General features: G+C 37.6%; 1 protein-coding gene across 6 annotated transcripts in view; it reads left to right on the top strand.

Moving 5' to 3' along the window:
* Mid1 (midline 1) overlaps window positions 1-15,614 on the top strand; it is a 374,802-nt gene that overhangs the window by 326,955 nt on the left and 32,233 nt on the right. For all 6 annotated transcript variants that reach the window (XM_017602142.3, XM_039099997.2, XM_017602143.3 and 3 more), the window contains 3 exon segments: window positions 4,356-4,463; window positions 8,998-9,146; window positions 14,723-14,850. In XM_017602142.3, the coding sequence (XP_017457631.1) occupies window positions 4,356-4,463; window positions 8,998-9,146; window positions 14,723-14,850 (385 nt within the window).

Below are 15,614 nucleotides of genomic sequence, written 5' to 3'. Positions count from 1 at the left end.
CTGGATGTTTTGTCCTAGGAACTTTTTGCATTTTACATTATCTTTGATGATTGTATTGATGTTACCTATGGTATCTTCTGCCCCTGAGATTCTCTCTTCTATCTCTCGTATTTTGTTGGTGATGCTTGCATGTATGACTCCTGATCTCTTCCCTAGGTTTTCTATCTCCAGGGTTGTCTCCCTTTTTTCTTTCTTTATTGTTTTCTTTTCAATTTTTAAATCTGTGATGGCTTTGTTCATTTCATTCACCTGTTTGGTTGTGTTTACCAGTAATTCTTTAAGGAATTCTTTAAGGGAGTTTTATGTTTCCTCTTTAAGGGCTTCCATTTGTTTACTTCTGTTGTCCTCTATTTCTTTAATTTTATATTCTTCTTAAAGTCTTCCTCCATCATCATAAAATATGATGTTAAATCCAAATATTGCTTTTCCAGTTTTTGGATATCCAGTATATGCTTTGGTGGGAGAACTGGGTTCTGCTGATGCCAAGTAGTCTTGATTTCTGGTGCTTAGTTTCTTGTGCTTGCCTCTTACCATCATGTTGTCTCTGGTATTAGCATGTCTTGCTGTTTCTAAAAGTGGCTTGACCCTCCTACAGGCCTGTGTTTCAGCACATCTGTAGACCTGTTTTCTTTCAGCAGGATCTGGGAACTGAGAGCTCTTCTCACAGGTTTGTAGGCACTCCTGGCAACTGGCTTTCAGCTCTTGGTGCAGGAAGAAACTCTAAGCATCTTGCCCGACTGCTCCTAAGTCCCTGTGCCCCAGGGGCACAGATGGCACTAGGCAATTTCCTCTTGGTTCTGGAATGTGGGCAGAAAGTATTTATCTCCTCTGGGTTCTCAGGAGTGTCTGCACTTCTGAGGGTCCAGCTCTCTCCCCAACCTGATCTGGGTGCAGGAAGCTGTGATACGAGTTCAGTTCAGATCTGGGCGCATGCAGAAACCAGTTGGTTCCTGCCACTCACTGCTTCTATATTCCTGTATCCAGAGGCACTGTGCTGTTTCCTCTTGGGCCAGGAATGTGGGCAGAAGTAGGCAGAAGTGGTGGCCTTTCCTAAGGTCTCAGGATTGTCCACACTTCTTGGAGTTCAGCTCTCTTCTCCACAAGATTTGCGTACAGGGAGACTTTGTATTTCTTATAACACACCATATGTGCAGCAATTGGAGTGCTGCCTAATATTGTGGAGAAGCCCAGGAATTGATTTTGAATGGATGGATGGATGGATGGATGGATGGATGGATGATAACTATTTGAACGTGCTTCTTTGAAAGGAGGCGTGGCAGTTGTGTTGTAAGCATAGTCAGGACTACAGTCTGTATGGCATTGGCTAGGGCACTTGAAGTTTCAGATAACAAATTGGGACTTATCAGGAGAGAAACAATATGTTCTTGGTTTTTCGACTTGAGATTGTCTCTAACTTGGGAGGAATTAATTAGAGAGAGTTGGAGCTAGTACTAAAGACCAAAAGCAAACCATAAGGAAGAGATGACATCTTTCAAGAAGAAAAATGCTGCTGTGACTCCAGCTAGATATAGAGAAGCTATATATGCTAAGCACATGGATGAGGTTCAAAGAGAGATAAGGCAAAACCAGCTGTGCTTCTAGATTTCAGGATGCTTGCTTGTCAACATACTTGACACCAGTTGCAATGAGGAAGATGGCATGGGGTAGACCTGGTTTTAAGCTATATTCATATTTTTCCCAAGGAATTGATCTATAGTAATTTTTTTCAGACTACCCAAAGGCATTGAGATTTGATTACCCATTTCAATGTGGTCCAAATACAAGATGCCCCCTTTATCTCTATTCCATACTTGACTGTAGTTTCTAGACAAAGAAAGAGATTGATTGATGACCCAAAAGTGGAAGGAAGTACATATTGAGGAAAGAAGTTTTAGGGTATGGTTTTTGCATGTTCAGAAGACTCCACATAGAACACTTCCATCAGCCATAATAATTTCTTTGTCAAAAGCTATGGATCAGGAAGGAAAGCTAAAATAACACTCAAGACCTGCACCTTTCCAAACCAAATGTGAAGAAGAAACGCCTGATGGATGATACCTACCACCTCTGCACTCAAAAAAAATTCAATCAGATTACTAATTCCTTTGTGAGGTAACATGATACAATAAAACTATGGAAAACTTCATTGTAGTGAAATAATTTCAGAAATGCAGGATATTATCCAACTTCTTTTCTTCTGCCTGTAGGAATATAAGAATGTCACAGTTAACAGAAATTTGGAACTTAACAAAAGTAGAAAAAACAGATTTAACTTTTCTTGATTCTAAGAAAAGCTCAGCTTGCATTCTTTAAAAATGTGGCTCAAAATTGACATCCCGTGTTTCCAATTTTTTTGAAAATATTGCTTTGATTCAATGGTGATTGTTCTCAAGTTTCTCAGAATATGTTTGGGTCCTCAATCTAGAACTCAGTCGACTTTTTTTTTTATTTTAGTAAAGTCAACCAATAGACCATAAAAATTAAATCTCTACAGCTGGATTTTATGCTACTATGACTACTGTGGGATACTTTTTCTAACTGCAATAACTCAAATTTCAGTGTGTTTTGAAAGAGGGATGGATCAATGAAGAGGAAACGAGAGTAATGGAGCTTCTGACTCATTTAGGATTCTGGATAGCAGTAGTTATCTATCTGAACAAACAGACCAGTCATGGTAGAAGATGAAGCTCAGATACTGAAGCTGACCAGGATGGACCATTATGACTAACCAGTTTAGCGGTGTTCGTGTTAACTATACATCTTGCAAGAACCTGCAGAGGTGGACACAGGAGAAGGTCCTGAAACCTCACTAAAATGTTGTCAAGAAAAGAATCACAATCATTGCTACAGTCCAGACATCTCACATCCTTCATAATAATATGTTCATGTCATCAACATGGCCCCCTTCTTTTCACAGCCTAGTTGTAATAGTTACTAAATTATGTTGAGATGAAAGGGAAAGATAAGATGTTTGTTGAGAGTCAGTTTTAAGTAAATATTTCAAGGGAAAATTAAATTTACTTAGAAAGTCTCTAGGGGAAATAGAAATGATACCATAAAGTACTGGTAAGAGAAATTGAACCCACTCATTACCTTCCCTGAATTATCAGGCTGACTTCTAAATTCTGTAGCTGTCAATCAATGCCTTTTTGTCTTTGTTAATTAGACAAACATTTAGCTAATACCTCTGTGATAGTTTAAAACAAGGCACAAAGTCCAATGATTTGTTATAGATGGTTGGTGACCATTGTCTTCTCACTAAAATATGTTATCTTTTTGTGGCATCTGTTAATGATCAAGAATAAAATTCAAGGAATCCTGGGCCTCTTGAAAGTGGACATAGTTTCGGTGAGCCATAATGACGGTGTTTATCCTGAACCAACAGTACTACTTCCAGTTTATCTCATTTATAAAGAATGAAATTATCCTAGCTCAGTACCAAGAACTCATAGCTGGGCCTTGTCCTCTTTTGAAAGATATGCTAGATTCATCAGTGCCACTATCATCCTATGAAACTTTACAGCCCCTCCTGTAACTTTACTAAAGTAAAAAAATTGTGGATGTTATCTTTATCTTCCACAGCTGGGATTTCTGGGTTGCTGTCAGTGAATAAGCATTTCAGTGTGGTCATGAGGTGGAGGAAATACCATGTACATGGTATTTCCCAAGCATAGTTGCCAGGAATGAGCTAATTGTAATTCTCCATCCCATACAATGTATCTCAAATTTTCAAACACAAGGTTTTCTGCATTGATCCATCTTTATGTGTGGACGTTCATTTGTACAACCTCTCTGTGTAAATTTATATTAGGAATAAGTTTAAAATTAGGTCATAAGATCAATAAAGCATCAAGCCATCATTTTGTGATTTGATCTCTTACAGGGAGTAAACCCAAAGTTCAAAGTTTAAAACCTGTTAAAGGAATGTATAATGTAAGTTGTAATATTGTTTCTAGGAAATTTCTCTAAAGTATATTAAGAATAATTTGTTCTGAATAAATTAATAAGAGTAAGTGGTGTTTAAATTTCTTTTTCAATTTTATCAAGACAGGAATTATAAATGTACTTCATTTCACATGTCAATTCCCAACTACATGATAATGGCAATCTGTATATCATGTTAGGAAATGTTCTAAGGCTGAGACTAGCTTAGCTTAGTGTTATAACAGGATTGTATTTTCTAAGGATATAAGTCAGGCAGGTATGTACAACCTCAATTTGCCATCCTTACAAATAGTTGGAAGAAGAATTAAAATGTAAGGTGTATACTTAGAGATCACTAGAAGTGTATTAGTCTACATTGGAAATATCAATTAACTGAAAGCCAAATGAATGCCATTTTATTTATCCTGTAGGTCAATGCATCCCGTCAAGAAGCCAAGTTGACAGAGGAATGTGATCTTCTCATTGAAATTATTCAGGAAAGAAGACAAATTATTGGAACAAAGATTAAAGAAGGCAAGGTATGATTTCATCAACAGAAGGGTTTTGTATTTCTCACCCAGAGAATATATACTTTCTCTCCAACATCTGCCACTTTGAAAAAAAAAACACTTCCTGTATTTGCCATAATCCTGTTTTAATTATCTGCCCTGGTCCATTTTGTGTTGCTGTAGTAGAATATCTGACACAGAATAGTGAAGAATGAAAAGAGAATTATTTGGCCCATAGTTCTAGTGATTGAAAATTCCAAACAGCATGGCACCATGTTTCATATGTGCCCCTGGAAGTAAGTTTTTATCTAGAATCTGTTGATATATTTCCACCTAGTGCATCCCCATTTATCATGTGGACTTGTCTTTTATTACTGCCATCTTCTAGTTTCTCAAATGCCTGGTTTCCTGCAATTTTTAATTGCTAGTATGTATAAGGAAGATAATTTGCTATTGTCATATGTTTGCTTACAAAGATCAATACTCTATATACCCATATACATTTCTTTAGAAAATTTCTTTTTAATGTTAAATTAACAAGTTATACTTGTATATATTGTTGAATACAATGTGATTCTATGGTTTATGAATAAAATGTGTAATAATTTAATCACCTTAAGTAACATTCATCACCTCAAATACTTATTTTTGTGGTGATAAATTCTTAAATTTAATGTTCTATTAATTTGGAAGTATTTGGTGTATTTATAAATATGTGCAATGTATCTCAAAAATTAAAAAAAAACTCTCTTCTCCTGTTTAATTGGCTGTGTACTCTATTGTATTTCTATTGTGCTATTACAAATTACCAGGTTGGGGATTTAGCTCAGTGGTAGAGCGTTTGCCTAGGAAGCGCAAGGCCCTGGGTTCGATCCCCAGCTCCGAAAAAAAGAACCAAAAAAAAAAAAAAACAAACTACCAAATATTTAGTACCTTCTTGTTAATTATCTTATGGTTCTATAATTCAGAAGCCTGAAAGCAGTCTCATTGTGTTAAAGGCTACATAGGTTAAAGGCAATGTTGGTAAGCTATTCTTGCCTTTTCAAGTTTGTGGAGGCCATCCATGGGCCTTGCCTCACAACTAAGCCATTAATATTCTACCTTCTGTTTCCAACTTCCTATCTACTTCACTAATATGAACCTTCCTGTCTCTCTCTTATAAAGACTTTAGAGATTATGCAGAAATTATCCACGTAATCCTGGAATACCTCAACCTCTCAAGATCCTTAACCTAGACATCTGCAAAGTTCCTTTGGTACGAAAGGTAGCATATTTAAAGATTTCCAAGGTCTAGATGTAGACCTCACTGGAGCCCATATTCAGATTGCAATGACACTTTGACATACCTCCCCAGCAAGCATACTCACTTACACTTACTTAGCTGAAGCTTGAATTTCTTGGCATAGGAGTTCCCTTTAATGAGCTATATGATAGTAGTAAAAAGTATTCCAGTTTGGGCCTTGATTATATGTAGAGTTCATTTTTAGTACCACTCTATCCACTACAAACATACACCATTAATAGATATAGAATACAATGGTACAGAGTGAAATAAGAGAAGCGTTTCTGTGAAGCAGAAATGGGATAAAAGTACAAGGCCACAAGTGTGACTCATGGCACAGGTTTGGTTGAGGAGATGAAAGTATACCAGCAGTTCCAATGCCTGTGCCTAAAAACCACTCTTGATGTCTTGTAGGCAGGATATAGAATTGCTTTGGGTCAGATGCCTTAGCACCACAGAAGGGTTCTCATTCATTATGAGGGACAGGAAAAGCACTGCCAAAGTCTACCTGGTATCATAACTTTGGCAAATTTCAGTAGAGGTTCTGGAACAAGGACATTCTTAAGAGGGCCTGTGCCACACTCATTCTATTATCACACAAGATAGGTTACTGAGAGACACAAAGATCAGATAGGATTCCAAAGTGAAACAGGATTCCAGAGTGCTGAGCCTAAGGGCCTGGTTAGTTGACGGTGACTATAAAACCGTTAGAGTAGACCAAGGAGAGAAAGAAACTATCTTCAGATTCCTTTTCTTTAAAACTGAAATGCTAAGCTCAATTCCAAAGCAAACAAAGAAATCTTCAGTTTCTAAAACTACAGCCAACAAAATCAGCAGCATTATCTTATTTCCAGTGAGATTAGTTTTGCAGAAGAGGACACAGGCTTGCAAAGAAACAGTTCAGAAATAAAGAAATCACAGACAAAAAGGACTCAAAGAAGAAACTCATAGCTCAGAATGCAATAAATAAGTTTTGGAGGTAAACTCATAGACAATTATGCAACAGAAAATGGCTACAGAAGAAATTGGGCAACTGAGTTTTGGCCTCTGCCTGGAGAAGACCATAAATGTAAGGAGGGACAAAAGAGTCTGGGTGACATTCAAGCAGCACAGATATCCATGGATTCAAAGATTAAAGTTAGATTGGTATTTTAAATGCTAGTCCTGACCATACTAGTGATTCATCACCTGGAGATTTAAAATCATTCATTGCTCGTTAAAATGCAAATTAGTGTTGCTCTGCCAATTATAGCTCATTAACTAGAATATTGGAGGATGTGCCCAGACATCTAAAGTTTTCCTTTGAAAGCTCCCCAGCTGATTCTTTTGCATACAGTGTATGAGAATCTCTGATGCCACTGTAAACTGGCCTATAATTAAAAGTATGTCCTATATGGAAGTTCTCTTTAGAACACTGGTAGTTTCACAGGACACTCTCAATTTCCTTTATATCGATATATGCAGTTTGGGGTTTTGTTTTCTTGTTCTTATATATCATCTTTAACTTCCAATATCCTCATAGAGAAAACAGAAAAATATGAAGTTGAAGAGTAGTCATTGTTACATTTGTCCTATGTGTGGTCTCTACTTTATATATTCAAAGGATAAGAGATGGCATGAAATGACTCCAAAAGAAATTTTGACCTCATTTTCTTTTGTGAGAATTATACCAAATGCCTTCAACTTGGCCATGCAATTTAAATTATTCTTTAGTTATATGATTAAATATTCTATACATTTGGTTTATTGTAGACACTGTTAATTTATTTTCCCTTCTGGAATTTTCCCTTCCTCTGGCAGTTTCTAATAGCTGTGTTCTAACATCCTGAATTAGACTGCAGGTCTGTCTTGACCTTGACTATCTATATAATGTTGCCAGAAGCTCTGTTCTATTTGGTGTAAAATGGCATTATTTTTTGTCCATATCCTGATATGGACAAGAACTATCATTATAATGAACGATGTATTTTTACCATGCTTGAGATCACATACTCTTAGCTGCCAAGTTTGGACATTTCATTCTGACTCATTATTTTCATAGATTCTTTCAACCTTGCCTAAAATCATGGGCTCAGCACCTCACAATTCAGCTGTAGTTTCCTTTGTTTGCCATAGTACACATGTGGAATTGGACATTCCCTGGAATTCTACAGATCTGACATCTCCTTCCTTCCTTCCTTTGCTTCAAGATTAGAGTTGTCCTGGGATGATAGTGATGACTTGGAGAAAGCAAAAATTCCTTTAAGTTAGCAGGAATTCTGGAGGGAGTTTGAGCCTGCCTTGTCCGTAAGACAGATTAACCAGGCGTCCTCCCTACCCTTTCACCCAAGGCTATTTTCCATTCCGGAATTATCAGAAAACCAGCCAAAACCTGTCCCCTCTTGTGTAGGTGGGGCCAGTAGGCACGAGGTGATTCCAATTACTGGTCTAATTTTAACTTGGCTCCTGGCCGGAGGGCTTCAGCTTATAGCACATTTCAAACACCAGAGCCTCAGTCAAGTGGCTTACCGTGGACTTATCTTGGCCTGTGAGAGGTTATGGATAATTATGTTGGAGGGTTTTTTTTTCAAGCAACACAGAATTAAGACCTAGAATGGAGATTGCAAAACAACTATGTGTTTTATCCCAAATGGGAAATGCTTATCAAAACAGTTAACTTATCAAGTGAGCACAAAGTGACTGGAAATGACGTTTACAGTGAGAGGAAATGGCCCAGCTGTGCTTTTTTTGGCTTTCTCTCATCAGTTCAATAAGAAAAATATTAATCAATGGGAAAAATGTTCCCCTTCTATTAATTTAATACACAAGTTTTAGGCAGTATGGAAAATAGGAATATCTAATACTTTCATGTCACAACTTTATTACATGGATTACAAAGAATGTTTTATGAAACTTTTTTTAACTTAAGACTCAAATTTATACCTATAGAAATGCTTTATTTTCCTAAGGGCATACTGAAAACCTGAGATGGAGTAAGTTCCAGGGTTCCCTAAGGTCCTGAAGTAATTATGTAGGATAGTTGAGGGAAGAGGTTTAGTGACCCTTTGTCACTTGCCACTGAACAACACCTCCCCCCCATCAACAGAGAAGTAATTAGCAATGCAATGCTTCCTCATAAAACAAATTATTAATGTTTCTTCAAGGACAGAAAGTATAAGTTCTGTAATTGTGTCTTCCAGATTTCAATCTCTCTCTTCTTAAACATAAGAGACTGTGCAACTCTGAAGGGTCCATCCCTGAGCCATCTCTCAAGTGTAACCTACCATGCTTCTTTTCTTCTAGGTGATGAGGCTCCGCAAATTAGCTCAGCAGATTGCAAACTGTAAACAATGCATTGAAAGGTCTGCATCACTCATTTCCCAAGCAGAACACTCACTGAAGGAGAATGACCATGCCCGTTTTCTACAGACAGCAAAGAACATCACTGAGAGGTGGGTGCAGGGACAGTTGGGAAGTTTTCAGACTGCTGATTGCTTATGTCTGGGTTTGACTGGTTGGCCTTGCTCTCAAACTGACTCCTTTTCTGTTTGAGATTGATCACCAGAGAGAATAGAAGCTTTTGCTATTTTGCTCCAGTTAAGTGACAAAAGCAAAACAAAACAAAACAAAACAAAAAAAAAATCCTTTCCATAACAGCCTATAGTTCAGGGTCTTTTTATCAAAAGGTTCACCAGTTAGACTAAAATCAACCATTTTGTGTGTGGAGGAGTGCTGGGGGTGGGGTGGTGGTACAGAAACATCATTTGTTGTAATTCTCAAATTTGATCTTATCACGTCCTTATTATCAAAGAATGAAGGTGCAGTCAAAATACATAAAAGGGAAACATGTTTTCCACTGCATGGTTCACTTTTTTAAAGAAAACAACTGCTGCACGGTGTTGTTTCTGTTAGTCCTGTTTTTACTTGACTGAAAATGTTGACATCACCAGAAAAGGCCAAGACTGATTAATGTGGGAGAGAAAGGTCAAATGATCAAGCTCCCACTGCCTTAGTTTAGAATACCTTCTGTTTCTGGGGAGGAAAATTAGAAATGCTGTTACTGGTATAGTGACTTCAGCATTAAGATAGGTGAAGGTTAGTCTTCTCTTGGTCCACCGACATGCTTAGTATAGAAATTACTCATTTCCCTGGTCATAGACCCATATAATGAATCCAGCGGATCCCAAGAGAAGGCTGGCCTGTATACAGCCCTTTCTAGATCAATGACATCACAAAACATCACCAAACACTTTGACTTTTCATTTATTCTAGTTCCTTTTTATGCACACCTTTACAGAATTGTGTCATAAAAAGGCCCCAGAAAACTCATTCATCCTAGCCTTTATCCTAAAGCAGACACCACCGTACTGTTTCAGAAAGTAAATTATTTTCAGCTTTGCAGACTATAAGGGATTTATCACAGTTATTCACTGCTGCCTGGGTAGCTCCATGTTAGCCACAGGGAGCAAATAGGTGTGGCTGTTTGCCAATGAGTCCATTCACAAAACAAGCTGCAGGTGTTCCTTTACCAACCCATGGTCTTAGAGGGGAAACATGCCCACCATTGCACCACTTGAATATCTTCAAGGAAAGAGAAAGAAAACTAACATAGGTGCTTGCTTGCGTCAGATTCCATTTTTGCCATGCTCGAAGAGTATATAGTATTTTTATAACCCTGGCCTCTTACTGGTTAGCTGGCTTCACTGTATTCTTATAACTGAGGAAACTTTGTTTTGCAGTTAATTAACTATTTATCTCCCATGAAGGACAGGAATAACTGCTGCCCTTAAGATGCTCTTTTCTCCCTATTGCAAGAAAGACAAGTTTCATTCCTTGTGGCTCCTAGATCTCAAATGTCTGATTCTTTGCACTTCTGATCTACAAACCATGTCCACTTTCTTATTCTTTATTTTCACATTTAAAACAACCTAAAAACTTAAATACAACTACATCCCATTGCATCAAATACAATCTAAAGATGGTTTACATGCAGGTCAGAGACCTACAACTGGGGTCTAACAGTCCATTTCTCTGTCTATGAAAACCAACCTGCACAACCTTTACATCTGTGCAGAGGACCTAGATTAGTCCCATGCGTGCTTCTTGGTTGGAAGTTTAGTCTCTGAGGACCCTTATGAGGCCATAGTTAGTTGACTCTGTTGATTTTCTTGTGTGCTCTTGACCCATCCAGCTCCTAGAATCCTTTTTCCCCATCTTCCACAAGATTCCATAAGCTCCACCAAATGTTTGGTTGTGGATCTCTGCATCTGTTTTCATCAGTTACTAGATAAAGCTTCTTTGATGGCAGTTATTCTAGGGTCCTATCTTCAAGAATAGCAGAATTTTATTAACAGTGTCAGGAATGGGCTTCCACTCATTGCATGGCTCCCAAGGTATGACAGTCATTGTTTGGCCATTTGTTCTATTTCTACTATATCTTTACCCCAGTATATCTTGCGGACAGGACAAATTGTAGGTCAAAGGTGTAGTGTCTGGTTTGGTATCCCAATTCCTCCTTCACTGGAAATTTTACCAGGTTACAGGAGCTGGCCAGTTCTGGCTCCTTATCCTCCATTGCTAGGAGTCTTAGCTAGAGTCACCCTCAGATTCCTGGGAGTTTCCATTGCCCTAAGTTTCTACATAGTCTCAGAGATGCTCACTCCCCTTCCCATTCCAGTTGTCTCTGACAGTATTGTCTTTCTGTTCTCCTTGTCTGCCCCCAACTTGATCCCTCCTGTTCCCATCCCCATCCCCACCCTTGACCAGTGTTACCCGTCTCCCTGGTCCATTCATGATGTTTATTCTAAAATTTCTTTGAATAGTAAATTTTCTTTTCTTTCTTTCTTTTTTTTTGTTTTTTTGTTTTTTTTCGGAGCTGGGGACCAAACCGAGGGCCTTGCGCTTCCTAGGCAAGCGCTCTACCACTGAGCTAAATCCCCAACCCCAGTAAATTTTCTTTACCAGGAGAATGCTAAGAAAAATTCCTTTAGAACAGAATGAATTTTCAGATCATCTAGAATTTTCTCCACTTTGAGGTGATATTTTTAATTCCTTTCCAGCACAGGCAGTTCAAGGGGCAGTCATGCTTTCCTACTCTGGGGGAGTGTTACTTGGATCTAAGAGTCAGATCCCATGTGTAGATTTTGGAATGCTTGTCTGTGGGGTGTTAAGAGGTTAAAAGATGTAACAACACTGCATTTCCAGGACCAAATATGTTTGGGAACTCTTGAGCTGACCAAAGATCAACACATTTTCTTTCTGTGGTGCCTTGGTATTTTAACCATGGTGGTGTGTGGTGTTTGGCAAAAGATACATGAATAGGATCTCTGTAGACATGGCCACCTTCTGGAATACTAGCTCTGTGTGTCTAACAACTGAGTGTTCTGCAAATTAGAGATACCAGAGCAGAAACACATCCATATAAGTAATGGACAGTCCCTCTACACATGAAACCATGAAACACACACACACACACACACACACACACACACACACACATGGCAGGGGAGGTGTGGGGTGTAAGTATAAAGCAAGGAAGCAAAAAGAAGCTTAGCACTAACAACCCTGATGATGTTGGCAGTATAAAATAGCAGAAGATAGGCAAGACGGATTTGGGAAATAAAAACATCCCCTAAAATGTTGAATTTGGCAGAGTTTCCTTTACCTGTCACTCCAGTTGAGGAATTGAAATTGTAGCCAAAGATAAGCATCTTTTCTTCCACCAAGGAAAGGAAACCTGTAGGTGTTAAAAGCTGCAGTAATCTCCGAAGATTTCTTCTGTCAGTCTTTGCCTTCCAGAATAGGCATTCTCTTCCTCAGGCTTCCCACTCAAGTTTCCCACTGTTCAAATGGTGGGAGCATTTTCTATGTCATTTGACAAAAAAAAGAGAACATTTTATTGTTTGTTGACCTGAAAAGCAAGACAAATTTTGGAGTTCCATCTATTTTGGATGTGCCTGAACAAAGAGGCTTCTGCTTCCAAGAAAGGAACTAATATAGCAAGATTATCTGTATTTAGAGTGGTCTCATCAGTTGACACAAGATCTAGTTTGCCTGAGGGTCTAAGAGAAAAGCCATTGTAAGTTTGGTACTTGCTTCTTCCAGTTCTCCCAGTTGGGGAATATGAAACAGAACTCATTGAGGGATTATTATTATTATTATTATTATTATTATTATTATGTTCTTCAAATATTTTGAAGCATAGAAATGATACTAAAGCATATCTTTTAAGTTGGCTGAACTGATCCAAATATTTTGGCCACACTCCAAGAGCTTTACAGAGTATTTGTTAAAGGTCCATTTTAAATAGCATCCATTCCTGTATTCACCCAGCTACATAAACTATTATAAGTCCTTTGAATTTAAGTCCTTTGAATGTCACATTTAGTCATTAAAATCATTACAATGCTGCTCTTCAATTAATCCTTGTAAGTTAGTCAGGAGGTGACATTCCATTGTCTACAATCCTTTCTCCACTTGAATATTTCATTTATCTAGTTTAAATTGCCTTAGATTTTCTTCTTATTATCAATTTGATTAGGACAATGCAGATTAAACCATCTACTTTGTTTCCTAAATAACATTGAATTATTGCCAGAGATGCAGCTAGAGAAACCATATTTGGGTTATATTGTATATGTATTATTTTTCTTTGTTTTGAAATTCTAATAAGGTAAAATTAACCAGTTACAGCATACAATTTAATATATAGACCTATTCTGAGTATTTCATGACTCATAACCTTTTTGTCCAGCTTCTTGTAATATGACGTTGGCATGGTTCCTCCATATTTTGACATGTGCCTATACTCTGTTCCTTTTTTGTTGCTGTGTAATATTTATAATTGTATGGATAGACTCGTAGTAGACAAGATATAGTTTTTCTTTGTGAAAATCCAAAGCCTTAAAATCTATTAAAAGACACAAGAGTGTCTATAACACTTAGGATAACTTGCTGGTATCATACTTTTCTCATGAAATGGGAGAGTACACACTTGAAGTCTTCCTTACTATTGCCAGCTAGCACTGAGATCTTGCGCAAATGGGCATAAATAATCTTTATAAGAAAATAAGTGATTACAGTTATAGCTAAGTCAATTCAAGTTCAGTTTTTTTTTGAGAAAACATAGTGTCCTAATGTTTATGGAACTCAACAAAAATATGAAACACATCAAAATAATTCTAGCATCATTTTCTATGCTCAAAAGTAGAATTATTCAAGCCATGGTTTTCTTTGTCTATAGATAATTACTTGCATTTAGGAATCCACTAGAATGTTCTGCTCTTAGTAACTGAACTTTCCAAATGAACTCGAGAGCACATAGGAGACAGACACATATACCTTGCTTTATAGTTTATACAAGAGAGTGCTCACCAGAAAACCTGAGTGTGGAGACAAAATTGGGTGCCTACTGGGGAATTTAAGAGAAAGCTTATGAATATTTTCCATGGCATCTGCTGGGAATATGGTGGGGAAAATGTGAATAGAAGGAGAATAAAAAAGAGCCAGACAAAACCCCCTTTTTAATGTTTATTTTAGAGAGAGGCTAGTAATTGATTAAACTAATCCAATATCTGGAAACATTCTTTTTTAATCTTCACTTTGCCTTTTATACAGTTTGAAATTTTGGAGACTCCCCTTTGAAGTGGAGCAGGGGCAAGTCTGAAAGGAACAAACAGTTTCCCAGACAGATGTGTGAAGAAATGCCTGAAGCTATGTGCTTCTTGCTGGAGTTAGATGTGACTGGACCAGGCTGTTAAATACACAGCAACATGAAATATGAATATTCTTTTGCCTCCATGGGGACTTTTTTCCATAGTATAAAGAAAGGGGATGGCACTGTGTTACTTTTCCCAATTCCTTTGTTGTTTTTTTTTAAAGTTTATTTTGTGTTGACATATTATACCTTTTCAAGAGAGTACTTTCTAAAAACCTGATATTTCTTTTCCTTTTATTTTTTTCAGTCTTTCACAGTGATGATAAAAGCCACCTTGACATTTCTTAAAACGTTGTTTTGTTTAAATTACAGAGTCTCCATGGCAACTGCATCCTCCCAGGTCCTAATTCCTGAAATCAACCTCAATGACACATTTGACACCTTTGCCTTAGATTTTTCCCGGGAGAAGAAACTGCTAGAATGTTTGGATTACCTAACAGGTACTGTCTTACTGTCTTTTATGCTCTCTCTAGTATAGTGTACATTCACTTTGCCACTGGACCAATTGTTTTCTAAAACCCATATGTGTGCTTCCCTCTTTGAAATACTATCTAATAGCCCTATAAACATTAATGTCTGCCCTGTGATTTTAACCTAAATAACATATACTAAATATAAACTGGGACAAGAAAATGGAGAATTCCAATTGCTAAATGTATCCTACTACCATTTTCTCTCTTGTAACATGGAGATGGTGAAAGAAGAAGCACTTCTGGCCATCAAAGTGCTAGTGAGGTGTCATGGGTATCTTTCACTGTGTCAGAGAGTCTCTGATGCTCATAGCTCATTAATGGCAGGAAAACAAAGACCACATGAATAGCCGAACATTTATACCTCTCTAGCTCCTTATATTTGTGTTCTTTTCTTAGTTGTCAGAGTACCAATTTTGGTGAAAACATAATCTTCATTTTAGAAATGGTCAATTTTAGCCATCATGCTGAAGGTCAGATACAAAGGGGGTGAGCACAATTAGGATCTGGCACTGTTCTGTATAAACTGTACAGACCTCTGCATTTTCTAGTAAGAAACTGAATTTCACATTGCTCTGGCAAACAGTTGAATCACATTGCAATCCCACATGCCATAGTTCATCCCTATATTTCCTACTTGGCTTTCCTCTCCTCTTCTCACCATCCCTCCCTTCTTCTCTCACTCCCTTCTTCCCTCCTTCCTTTCTTTCTTTTTAACTAAAACACAATGAAGA

Source organism: Rattus norvegicus, chromosome X (assembly GCF_036323735.1).
Source record: "Rattus norvegicus strain BN/NHsdMcwi chromosome X, GRCr8, whole genome shotgun sequence".
NCBI classification, from domain to species: Eukaryota; Metazoa; Chordata; class Mammalia; order Rodentia; family Muridae; genus Rattus; species Rattus norvegicus.
This window is presented reverse-complemented; position numbering and strand designations above follow the sequence as displayed.